Source organism: Schistocerca americana, chromosome 1 (assembly GCF_021461395.2).
Source record: "Schistocerca americana isolate TAMUIC-IGC-003095 chromosome 1, iqSchAmer2.1, whole genome shotgun sequence".
NCBI classification, from domain to species: Eukaryota; Metazoa; Arthropoda; class Insecta; order Orthoptera; family Acrididae; genus Schistocerca; species Schistocerca americana.
Genome location: NC_060119.1, coordinates 855,850,217 through 855,863,934, shown reverse-complemented (window position 1 = coordinate 855,863,934; position 13,718 = coordinate 855,850,217). Strand labels below are relative to the sequence as shown.

The 13,718-nt window shown below is 41.9% G+C and overlaps 1 protein-coding gene across 1 annotated transcript in view; it reads left to right on the top strand.

Moving 5' to 3' along the window:
- Positions 1-13,718, top strand: part of LOC124594658 — a 166,041-nt gene that overhangs the window by 129,604 nt on the left and 22,719 nt on the right. Inside the window, exon 10 of the mRNA XM_047133030.1 lies at positions 11,528-11,792. Within this exon, the coding sequence (XP_046988986.1) occupies positions 11,528-11,792 (265 nt within the window). The remainder of the gene's footprint in view (positions 1-11,527; positions 11,793-13,718) is intronic.

Below are 13,718 nucleotides of genomic sequence, written 5' to 3'. Positions count from 1 at the left end.
GGGTTGTGAACCACTGAGGGCTACGGTGGGACGAAGCCCCTCCCTCATTTCTAGTTCCCCAGTTCTATACAATGCAATACAACTTGAAATCATCAATATTTAATTCCGTTTTCCTCCTAAAATCGTTGATCAGTAAGGCGAAACATAGGGATGTTGTAGAAAAAATTAAAAAATATACATTTACCATATATCGCTAGAAACTATGAAGAGGATGCGCCAAAACCTCGACCCAAGAGAGTGTGGACAGATGAGTAGAGACGAGCAGTTGGCGAGAAAATGAAGAAGTACTGGGAAGAACGGAAGAAAAAGAAACACCATAAGTCTTAAGTTGTATGCGGTCCATAGCTGGCCAAATTCATAATTAAAAAAAAAAAAAAATATCGCTAGAAAACAGAATTTCCTAAACATACGGTAAAATTTACAAAATTATGTATCAAACATGGCTTCAATTCTTCCTTAAGCTTGTATAAAGTATTCTTCTGTTATTAATTAACAAGTTTCGCACTTATCAATAGTTACAGGAAACTCTTTGTCTTTGATCATGATTAATAACGTTCTACTGAGTACAAACTAAATACAGTTATTATATAGATTCTTTATGTTTGCGCATGTAAACTGTACTTGCATCTGAATTAATTGCTTAGGTACATAGAAGCGGTGAAGGAAAGTTATCAACTAATTTTTTTGTTGCCCATAAAATGCAGTCTACATTTTGCACATTATGTGCAAAACAAACAACAACGAAGAGGAGTCGTAGGATCCCAATTTCTCTCTCGCCCGTTTATTTATGTTTCTTTCCCTATCAATGCTGCCAACACTACTGGTAACCCTGCCATTCACTAGATCATTTATCCACTGGACCAAAACTACCGAATCGTAGTTTTGGTAGGGCGCAGCTCTAATACTGCACACAACAAAATTGCCAGAATACGTTCACCAAGGTAGGTGGCGCTGTAGTAAGACATTGGATTGGCATTATTACCTCATCCGAGATCGTGCTCCAGCCCTAATGAGCTTCCTAGCGACGGTGAGTTGAAAGCTGATCTTCCTTCATTCCTTCCTTCAGAAAAGTAAAACTGTTTAACAGACGACATGGCATGAGGACAGTTAGCGAAGACAGAAGCTATGATATTTCAGCTATAGAACTACCAGTACTTGATATGGATAAGAAATTAATCATATTGTGTCTGTATGTCCACCTTGTGGTAGTGTGCATAACTTTTCAATAAAATTAGCAGTACTCGTGGATTGAGTGTCAACCATAAAAATTAACGTTATGTCGTGTGGTGGTATAATCATAAACAGAAATACCACATATGAAACAAGTATGACGGCCTCGGCACGTCCCTGATGGTAAACTGTGCAACGAATGTAATTAAAACTTCACTATTGGCACTTGACAATGCGGCCACAAATATGGACAAGAAAAGTGTGACGCACCTGTAAAAGATCGTGGATTCTCAGATCATTTCCGCTATACAGGATGAGTCAAGTAAGACGTAACACCCCTTTCATTTCCAGATACCGAAACGAGGTTTTCGCAAACGATAGTACGCATACCGGCACGTACTTTGGCATGTAATAAAGATTCTTTACCCCTGTATCGATCGAGAAATTAAAACAAGTATAATTTTTTAATAGAGTGACATCCTTTTTTAACGTCGTCCGAAAGTACTTGAAAATATGAATACTGTGATATAATGCTTGTTAATTCTGTGGTTGAAACTCTTCACAAAAGCATACGAGAAATTTTCTAAAATTGCATGGCAATTCGGACGAGATCGAATACTGCGTTCTAAATACGCTTAAGCCAGACTACGTCGTTGTTGCATGCCTTTCGACTCTTTACTTGTGTGCACTGCAGAACTAGCATGAGCCGTGTCGTCTATCAGCAGGTCATTTCTGCCTCAGCATTTTGCATGCAAACATGAACACTGCTGAGGAGAAGTTAGCTATCCTTAAACGGTAAATGGCGAAGAAATGCTGTCAAAACGGAACGGCGTATAGCGATGTCTATCCTGATCGGCACTGTCCATCGCGTCAGGCACTTCACTAGTGCGAACAGGCAGTTTCAACGTCACACAGAGGACGAGGACGAAGACGGCGACTGACTGACACATGAAGAAGCTTTTCTGGCAACAGCGCTTATCAGTGCACATGGTGACACGAAACGTATTGCGAGGAAATGTGGCATCAGTCAGACGAATCTTGTTCGGATCCTGCATCGACATAGGTTCCATCTTTAACATCTGACACTACATCAGGAACTTGAAGGACGTGACTTCTAACGTTGTATTGAATCTTGTTAGTTCCTTCTGAAGCACTTGGGTGACGACCCAGCGTTTTCCAACGTGTGCTCTTTATCGACCAAGCAATATTTACGAACAACGGTAATGAAAATTTAGGTAAGATGCACTACCGGGTAACGGAGAAATCATTATGGCATCATGAGATACAACAACAGCGACCGTGGAGCGTAGACGTATGGTGTGTCTTCCTTTTACGAAGCCACATCTGATGTACCAGAAGCTAGCGCACGCCGTAGTTTCACATACAAAAATCATAGCTGACCCTGTATTTATGTCGCATAGGAAATGATGTGTTACAGTAGTAGCTTGGGCCTGTCTCTCGCTGCATACAGGGTGTAACAAAAATGTACGGCACAAATTTCAGGGCACATTCTGACACGTAGAGGAAGACATTATGTTATATGAAGAAGGGTCTAGAGATGCTTTGTTTCCATGTTACCACTCATTTTCTCCAACTCATTAATAAAGAGAAACACACACGAACACAAAGCACTAGCATACCACATGCAACTCTTTGTCACAGGAGATGCACAATGTACCCTCCGTGAGCATTAATACACGCATAAACTCGCCGTCGTAGAGAATTTCGGATGCGCTGATTTAGCCCTAGAGTATTGGGTACGGTTTCATAATCTTCCATAATACGGGAACGGAGACTCTTGAACATTTTGTACTGGGGTTCCATACACATGAGCTTTCAAATGCCCCCACAAATAAAATCCCAGTGGCTTTAACTCCGGAGAGCGTGGAGACCAGGCAATTTGTCCGTTCCTACCCATACATCTGTCACCGAATCTGTTGTTCAGAAGCCGACGGACATTAACACTAAAATGAGGAGGTGCTCCATCGTGCATAAAGTACATGGTTTGTTGGACATGTGCAGCCAGATCAGGTGGAGCATTTTCTACGAAATTATAATAACTTTGTCCATTGAGGCTGGATGGAAGAAAGTGAGGCCCTACCAAACAGTCACAAACAATGCCGGCCCAAACATTGACAGAAAATCTTTGTTGATGACGGCTTCAACAGTTGCGTGAGTATTGACGTCTCTCATCCATGCCGATTGCGAAAATTTACAGTCTGATTTCGTTGAAGCGACACCTCACCTGTGAACAGCACCGTTACACTAAAATTAAGGTTGACACTTCGTTGAATAAACCATTCGCAGAAGAGTACCGTGCAGGAAAATCAGCTGCCGATAGTGTCTGTAGACGCTGTAAATGGTGTGGATACATCTGATCCCCGTGTAACACTCACCACACAATCGTGTGGTCAACATTCAGAGTTGCAGCTACATGTCTTGTACTGACACTAGGCTCATCGTCAACTGCATGAAGAACTGCCGCCTCCCATTGCAGTGTCCTCGTCCTTCTACGCCTCACCCGGTCGCGAGAATCAAGCTTAAATGACCCATTTCCCCTAAGTCGACGATCACTGGTTTCAAAAGTTTTCCTGTCGGAGGATCTTGGTCCTGGAAATCTCTCCCGGTGCAAACGAGCGGGAGCGCCATCGCCTTCAGCTAATCAGTACCTCCAATGGGCATCTACCATCTCTGCATTTTCACACGCTGCCATCGTAGGACCCAAGTCTGTGATTATCTCTACGTAGTAACCCGTGTGCTTGCAACGGTCGTACTGATCGCTGTTAACAGTTGGCGTTACCTGTTAACAAGCAATGACAACAGGGACACGTAAAACAAAATACTGCACAACGTAACCAGACGTCATAAAGAGTGTATGTTCCACGTGATTCTAACGTTCTGTTCTTGTGTGTATCCCATGATTAATAACTTGGAGAAATTCCAGTCCCAAGTACATACAACATAATTTCTTCGTATACTTGTAAGGAATGTGGCCTGGTGTTTGTGCCATTCATTTTTGTAACACCCTGTATAACGACGGCACCTCGCACGAGAGCTCTGTTGGCGGTGTTTACACCGCAACAGCTCACTCTGGCTGCATAGCTGGCTCTGAGCACTATGGGACTCAACTGCTGAGGTCATTAGTCCCCTATAACTTAGAACTAGTTAAACCTAACTAACCTAAGGACATCACAAACATCCATGCCCGAGGCAGGATTCGAACCTGCGACCGTAGCGGTCTTGCGGTTCCAGACTGCAGCGCCTTTAACCGCACGGCCACTTCGGCCGGCCGGCTGCATAGCTTTCCATTTTTAGTAGATTTCTCGGATTCTCTTGGAAAGGTTTCAACGTCAATATTAACAAGCGTTAGATCACTATAAATGCAGTTATAAGAAGTATACGGTTCTATTAAAAACATACTTGTTGCAATATCTCAATCGATACAGGAGTTAAGAATTGTTATCACACACTGAAGTACTTGCCCTTTAGCGTATCATAATTTTCCGAAAAACCTTGCTTCGATATCTGTAACTGTTCCTGGAATAAAATGGGTGTTACTTCTTACGTGACTCATCCTGTATAATACCAGAAATATCAGGGTTTGAGAAGTCCCCAAACTGCAGGCCTACGAAAGATTTATCAAAAGTCAAGACGCAAGATTTGTCAAGAGAAGTAGGAAACTGAACTTCAGATGAAGTGTATAACGCAATCAATTCAAACCGAAATTCTATGTTATCTTCATTATTTAAAACGATTTTTAAAGACAACATTTACGGAAGTACATCAGTAGCGCTATCGCTCAAAAAGAGATGAACTACCACAGGTCCTCGCAGACTCTTAAATATCGCACTTCAGTGAAAAAGTCTCAGTAAGCTAGAGTCTATAAGGTTTCACAACAGGTACAAAAATATAGTTGCCAAAGCCTCATATAATATTGTAGAGAATAGTAGCAAAGCAGCCTGAAATGTCAGGAAAAGGTGAGAGACAGGCAAGAATAATGCGATACAGATAAGGAACGGCATAAAGTAATAAACGACCCACGCTAGCTGGCAAATCTTGTTAAGAAATTATGAAATATTGTAGAGAAATTACAAAAAAGCGTATGTGACACCTTAAATAATTTTCACTAAGGACAGTGATGTTATTATCAACCACAGAGTGTGACGTAGGAAAAAGATATAAAAGCGATATACTTAAAAGTTTAGGTGAGGGACCAGTGTATGCAGTCAAACAGTCCATACACGCTCCCTTAACAAACACAATAAATGAATCGTTCGCATCAAGTAACTATTCACAGTATTTAATACAGGAAAGACTTGTGACAGCAAAAGAGACGTTATGCAAAAGAAATGGAAACTACATGACCATTAATCTGCCATCTTTTTTTAAAAAAAATTACAGAAGCAAGATTTATTCAAAAAAATTGGAGATTTAACTACATCATGTGAGTACCTTTGCCAACCAAATATGCATATAAAAAGAACCTTGATTATTGCAGTAACAGCTCTGTCTGCACATATGACCGTGAAACAAGATACCGGTTGAATTCCCATCCACCAAAAAACAAAACATTCAAAACAGTGTTCACCGTTTCACAGTACTGCAAAAAGGAAGAAGTGTCGTTTTGATTAATCCATAGCAGCAGTTAGTGTGCAAGATCGAGAGACAAATGGTATTATTTTCTTAACACTATACCTAACACTTTCTAAATGCACTTAGACATACTTGACTGATGCTCAACGCTAAAATTTTTTGGGCTTGGGGTACATTGCATGCAACTTAATCCATTTAGAGACCTTGAATTTACAGTTCATAGTGGTTTAAACACAGAATAACAAATTAGTCAAAATTACGTGTTTTAATTACACAAAATAGGTAAAAGGCCTTCTACTCAATTTTCAAGATATTACACATGTGAAAAAAATATATACACAATCATAAATGTTGGAAAACATTATGTGAGATAATCAGCTTGTGATCTGGTGAACAATTTCTGAAAGCCAACCTTACAGTCCGAAAGTCGGAAAGATTTCATTATGTTCATCGTTAAAAACGATGCATTACATGGATTACTTGATCCAAGCAACGACAAAGCAAACGATGTGACTTTTGTGTTAGGGTGAGTTTTTACACTCACTGATTTCCAAAAGTTGTGTTCAGTGTATTCTGACTTCGTAAATGTCATTTTGAAATCGAATTATTCCCTCTTTAAGTTCAGTCACATTACAAGAGAAAGGAGTACTCATTTTACTTGAAGTATCTTCAACATCCACTTTTTATAAAGATTGAGCTATGAAAGCTATAACAGTTTCCATTGCCTTGAGATATGAAAACCGATTTTCAAACTATGTCTTCAGTGCTAGCAGGTTGGCTGAATATTTCTTTGCACCTTCTTAATCCAATGATGTTTGCTGATCCGACAGTTTTGCCTGTGTTCGAGGAAAGTGTTTCATATTTAATTTCTGTAACTGTGCTATCCAAAGGTCAAGTTCTTTCATGAAACACTTTATAGACGGTGTAAGTGTTTTGACGATTCGGTTTTTTCCTTGAAGTTCTTTAACTCATTTAGTCTAACTTTCATATCAGTTATAAATGCCAGATCCAACAACCACCTCAAATCGTACACATGTGAGCAATCTTCCTCGCTTTCAGACACAGAAGATTTTATCGCTGGCAGAAATTCTCTAAAGCCGATTAGAACCATACCATTACTCAGATATTGAACTTCGGTGTACAATAGTACTTCCCCATACTAGCTATCCAGTTCTTTTAATATTACTCTAAACTTTCTTCTCTTTAGTGATTGTAAGAGAACTGAATTCGCAATTTTTGTGATAATAATCATAATTTGTGCCATTTTCAAAATATGACCACAGAGAACGTACTGATGTACGATACAATGATACTTAAAGAAAGACAGGTAAGATTTGTCGTTTGCACACAAGGTAACAAATCCTTTGTTGTTGCCTACCATGTAAGGCGCTCCATCAGTAGTAATAGACGCAGGTTTCTGAAGTGACAAATTATATTCATAAATGAAGGACGTGAATGCACCCTAAAAATCTTCTCTTTGGGTAGAGTCTTTCATGATCACAATTGTAAGCAAGTCTTCGATCACACTGAAGTCTGACTCTATCAATCTTACAAATATCAAACTTGAGACTAATCGAATCCACCTACTAACCTGTCTAACTGCCGTAAGAAACACAAACACGATAGCAAATCTGTTATCAGTTGATCTTCTTTCCTCCATGAATCCCATTTTTCCTGTTATAGTAGATCTTGACAGAGGCATGTCTCTGATAGCTGATTTTATCTCTGATTTGTTTTTCAATATGGAAAACAAAGATTCATTAGCTGCGAAACAGCACTCCTTAACAGACTGTGAAATCTGGCAAATGATTTTGTGGTACATGAAATGATGCTATTGTACATGAAAAACCTATTTCGTACAGGCTTTATAAAAAAACGACTGCTATAATTGTAATTTACTTCTAAAATTATAAAGTTTTGTTTCTCCTCATCTCACAACCAACAATCGCTTCCGCTTCGAAGTCTTTATGAATTGTTCTAAAATGGTGTTCAATATTTCTCTTTTGAGGTGTGGCTAAAGTAGCATTACATATCAAACATACACGCCCATCTTTATGCATTGTCACAAAACTGTCCTTCCTATTCAGTGGTATGTTTTCCTGTGTTTATCTGTACTCATTTTTCACAAACACGTTACTAAGTGAGAACTTGAACCTCACCCGTGGACTTCTTAGATCTGATGGGTAGCACTCGGCAGTGGTCGGGAGACTTCGTGCCGTAGTGGTTGGAAATATACGTTGCCAACTGTACAGAATACTACATTACTACACTGAAGCGCCAAAGAAACTGGTATAGGCATGCATATTCAAATCCAAAGATACGTAATCGGGCAGAACACAGCCCTGCGGTCGGCAACAGCTGTATCAGACAAGTGTCTGGCGCAATATTATAGTCGGTGCACGAGCAATGGGCACAGCATCTCAGAGGTAGCGATGAAGTGTGGATTTTCCCGTACGAACATTTCACGAGTGTGCCGTGAATACTAGGAATCCGCCAAAACATCGAATCTCTGACATCGATGCGGCCGAAAAAAGATACTGCAAGAACAGGACCAACGACGACTGAAGACGATCGTTCATAGTTCAACACTTCTGCAAATTGCTGCAGATTTTGATACTGGGCCATCAACAAATATCAGCATGCAAACCATTCAAGGAAACATCATTGATATGGGCTTTCAGAGTCGAAGGCCCACTCGTGTACCCTTGATGACTGCACGACACAAAGCTTTACGCCTCGCCTGCGCCCGTCATTACCGACATTGGACTGTTAATGACTGGAAACATGTTGCCTGGTCGGACGATTCTCGTTTCAAATTCTATCGAGCGGATAGACGTGCGAGGTTCTATAATGGTGTAGGTCGTCTCCAACTGAAGTGATATGGGACCCCTGATACGTCTAGATATGACTCTGACAGGTGACACGCACGTAAGCATCATGTCTGATCTCCTGCGTCCATCCATGTCCATTGTGCGTTCTGACGGACTTGGGCAATTACAGCAGGACAATGCAGCGCACCTCACGTCCAGAATTGCTACGGAGTGGCTCCAGGAACACTCTTCCGAGTTTAAACACTTCTTCTGGCCACCAAGCTCCCCAGTCATGAAGATTACTGAGCATACCTGGGATGCCTTGCAACGTGCTGTTCAGAAGATATCTCCACCCTCTCGTACTGTTACAGATGTATGGACAGCCCTGCAGGATTTTTGGTGTCAGTTCCCTCTAGCGCTACTCCAAACATTAGTTGAGTTCATTCCACGTCGTGTTGCGGCACTTATACGTCCTCGCGATGACCCTACACGATATTAGGCAGGTGTGCCAGTTTCTTTGGCTCTTCAGTGTATTCGCCATTGGTGACTGCATTGTCGCTGAGGTGTGGTGTCCTTTTGGTGTGTAGTTTTGCGCTATGTTGATCGCGATTGTTTCGAAAACGAATGATGAGACGGATACTTGACATGTCGATAGAAAGTGCAATCTCAATTTCGATAATTCACAGTATGTAACTGATCATTTCTTCTGTCGTAGACGTTGTTGTTTCGTGGAAACTGAAAAACAGAGGTTTGTGTTTCCTACTGGAGGCGGACTTGCACCGCCCTCCCCGCCCGTACCGCATTTTATTGCCATTCCCCCTTCCCCTCCTTTCACACTGCACGTTATCGCGCAGCAAACCCTGAGCGCTCTCCCCGCTCACCGCAGTCATAACTTACAGCGCGCCGAGTTACAGCTCACGAGTTATAATCTCATCATGCAAGAGGCAGGAATGCAGCTTGACGCAAGCGTTAAAGGCGGTTAAATAGAGGTGGAGACAAAAGACGCGGAGACAGTGTAGTCAGGTTCACCGCCTACAAATACCTTGCGACGGACAAAGGTTTCGAAAGATCGACTCATAAAGCCAAGACGATCGACTGGCTGAGCGCCTGTGGTTGAGTGTGACAGTCAGTTATTGGGTATTACGAGGGTGAGTCAAATGAAAACCTTAAATATTTTTTTAAAATATTATTTATCGTGCAGAAGTGGTACAAAGCTGTATCACTTTTCAACATAATCTCCCCCACGCTCAATGCAAGTCCTCCAGCGCTTACAAAGTGCATAATTTCCTTTAGAAAAAATTCTTTTGGTAGTCCACGCGACCACTCATGCACCGCGTGGCGTACCTCTTCATCAGAACTGAATTTCTTTCTTCCCATTGCGTCTTTGTGTGGTCCAAACATATGGAAATCACTTGGGGCAAAGCCTGGTGAGTATGATGGATGAGGAAGACACTCAAAATGCAGGTCTGTGATTGTTAGAACTGTTGTACGGGCAGTGTGGGGCCTTGCATTGTCATGTTGCAGAAGGACACCTGCTGACAGCAATCCACGTCGCTTTGATTTGATTGCAGGCCGCAGATGATTGATTAGGAGATCTGTGTATGATGCACTGGTGACAGTGGTCCCTTTAGGCATGTAATGCTCCAAAATGACGTCTTTTTCGTCCCAAAAGAGAGTCAGCATAACGTTCCGTGCTGATGGTTCTGTTCAAAACCTCTTTGGTTTTGGTGATGAGGAATGGCGCCATTCCTCGCTTGCTCTCTTCGTTTCCGGTTGGTGGAAGTGAACCCAGGTTTCGTCCCCAGTGACGATTCTCGCAAGGAAGCCATCGCCTTCTCGTTCAAAGCGCCGAAGAAGTTCTTCACAAGCATCAACACGTCGTTCTCTCATTTCAGGAGTCAGCTGCCGTGGCACCCATCTTGCAGACACTTTGTGAAACTGTAGCACATCATGCACAATGTGGTGTGCTGACCCATGACTAATCTGTAAACGTGCTGCAAGGTCATTCTGTGCCACTCGGCTGTTTTCCTTCACTATGGCTTCAACTGCTGCAATGTTATGTGGAGTTACAACTCGTTGTGCCTGACCTGGACGAGGAGCATCTTCCACTGAAGTCACACCATTTGCGAACTTCCTACTCCATTCGTAGACTTGCTGCTGTGACAAACATGCATTACCGTATTGAACCTTCATTCGTCGATGAAATTCAATAGGTTTCACACCTTCACTACGCAAAAACCGAATAACAGAACGCTGTTCTTCCCTGGTGCAAGTCGCAAGTGGGGCGGCCATAATTGTACTAATACTGCGACGGTATGTGTGCACCTGCACTATGCTGCCACCTGCAGGCCATTCTGCACGCTGTTTGTAGCACGCTTACCAACTTACAGGATAACGGCACAAAATTTCGATTTGTTATTACAAATTTAAGGTTTTCATTTGACTCACCCTCGTTTCTGAGCTCACTTCAGTTAAGGTAGATAATTGCAGTAATTGCAAAAAGACTCTGCTCAACTGTTGCACTCACAGAACCATTTCTAAGTTACCCTAGAAAGAGGTTTTAGGAAACAGTCTTACCGATATGAAGGCTGTGTTTTATGGACGAATATTAGTGATTAGAATGTGATAGTATTGCCACAGATGGACTTCAATTTTTGTTTGAGTTGTGGTTCATATCCTACACTTAGACCAACTGTCAAGTTGATAAGACCATTAAGCGTTATGCAGATTTTTAGTCATACATCGAAAGAAGGGCCACATGGAGAAGAAGCCACTGAACCCCCTCGGCACTAAATATTACCGTGCTCCAGTTGCTCGGAAATAGAGCTGTATTCGGGATGTCACAGACGTGGCCAACAAGACCGAAAGGCCAGTCCAATGTCTTACCGCAGTGCTACTCCACTCGACAGTACACGAAACTTGCCGTGGTGTGTTAGTCTGCTTTTCTGCCTCAGATACGCGACGTGTCGGTGTCGGCGATAGTGGACCTGTACCGGTGCAAGATCGCGGCGCTGGGCAACTCGGAGAAGGCGCTGTACGCGCGGCTGGAGAAGGCGGACGAGGAGGCGTCGCGCAGCCAGCAGCTGCTGTCGCACGCGCTCGACGGCGCCAGCCGCCTGCTGCAGCGCTCGCGGCACTCCGCCGAGCTGCTCGAGGAGGCGCGCGCCGAGCTCAAGGACAGCGACAAGGCGGTCCGTACCCCGAAGCTGCCCTCACAGAGTACCTCGGGCCTGGGGACAAGGCAAACTAGAGATTACATTAGATTAGTACTTGTTCCATAGATCATGAATACGACAGTTCGTAATGATGTGGAACGTGTCAGGTTAACAAAAGGTGTCTATACAAGATATTACATTAGACAAAATATTACATGACACACAATATTTTAATTTTTTTTGCGGGGGGGGGGGGGGGGGTTGGGAAATTACCCACTTATTATATCCAAAAATTCATCTAATGAGTAGAAGGAGTTGCCATTAATAAATTCTTTTAATTTCCTTTTAAATGCTATATGGCTATCTGTCAGACTTTTGATGCTATTAGGTAAGTGACCAAAGACTTTTGTGGCAACATAATTTACCCACTTCTGAGCCAAAGTTAGATTTAACCTTGAGCAGTGAAGATCATCCTTTCTCCTAGTGTTGTAGCGATGTACGCTGCTATTACTTTTGAATTCGTTCGGATTCTTAATAACAAAATTCGTAAGTGTTATATATATTGTGAGGCTACAGTGAAGATCTCTAGCTCTTTAAATAAGTGTCTGCAGGATGATCTTGGATGAGCTCCAGCAATTATTCTGATTACACGCTTTTGTGCAATGAACACTCTTTTACTCAATGATGAGTTAGCCCAGAATATGATGCCATACAAAAGCAGAGAATGAAAATAGGCATGGTAAGCTAATTTACTCAGATGTATATCGCCAAAATTTGCAATTATCCTAATAGCATAAGTAGTTGAACTCAAACGTTTCAGCAGATCCTCAGTGTGTTTTTTCCAGTTCAATCCCTCATCAATGCATACACCTAGATATTTTGAATATTCTACCTTAGCTACCGATTTCTGATCGAAGTCTATATTTATTAATGGTGTCATTCCAGTTACTGTGTGGAACTGTATGTACTGTGTTTTGTCAAAGTTAAATGAGAGCCAATTTGCAGAGAACCACTTAATGATTTCCTGAAAAACATCGTTTACAATTTCACCAGTTAATTCTTGTCTGTCGGGTGTGATAGCTATACTTGTATCATCGGCAAAAAGTACCAGCTTTGCATCTTCGTGAATATAGAATGGCAAGTCATTAATATATATTAAGAACCGCATAGGACCCAAGACCGAACCATGCGGCACCCCATTCTTGATTGTTCCCCAGTTTGAGATATCACCAGTTTTTTGCGTATTATGTGAACTATTTATTTCAACTTTCTGCACTCTTCCAGTTAGGTATGATTTAAACCATTCGAGCACTGAGCCTTTGATAGATCACAAAAAATCCCAACGTGTGACTTACCAATATGACAGAATCGTGGGAGAAACCAATAAAATATTGGGTTTGTGCATAAGTTGGTAGTGTTTTTCCATAAGATAAACACAACAGATACACATAACACAGACTTGACTCATCAATAATATGGTAATTTCCAAGAATGATTGCCTATCGAAGTCGCTGGGTACAAACGATACATATCGAAGGTGCGATCGGAAATCGTTCATGCGACTCTAATGGCGGCCGTTATGAGTATGTTTACATTGGTCACTACAGCAACGACAAAAGAAGAGCGATACAAAAATAAATGTAATTGCAAAGGAGAGGGCTTATCTTACCCGTCGTCGTCGTTGTCGTCATGTGAAAGTCCATTACAGTGGTTTGGATGGATAATTTGGAAGAGTCGAACCATGTATTCTTCCTGATACTCTTTCGTTTTCCGGACTGTCCGCAATGAAATTGTAAGGGTATTTCAGCATCGAAACTGTTCTTACCAGGTTTTACACACTTCGCACCCCCACAGTCTACACAGTCCCTTCTTTCCTCGTCCGATAGTACTCAATATTTGCGATAAAAAGTCGAACAATTTTCTACGCTGGATAAACATTGAATTAGATTCTTCCATGTGACTGAGTCCGCTGAAAAACGTCAAGAACACC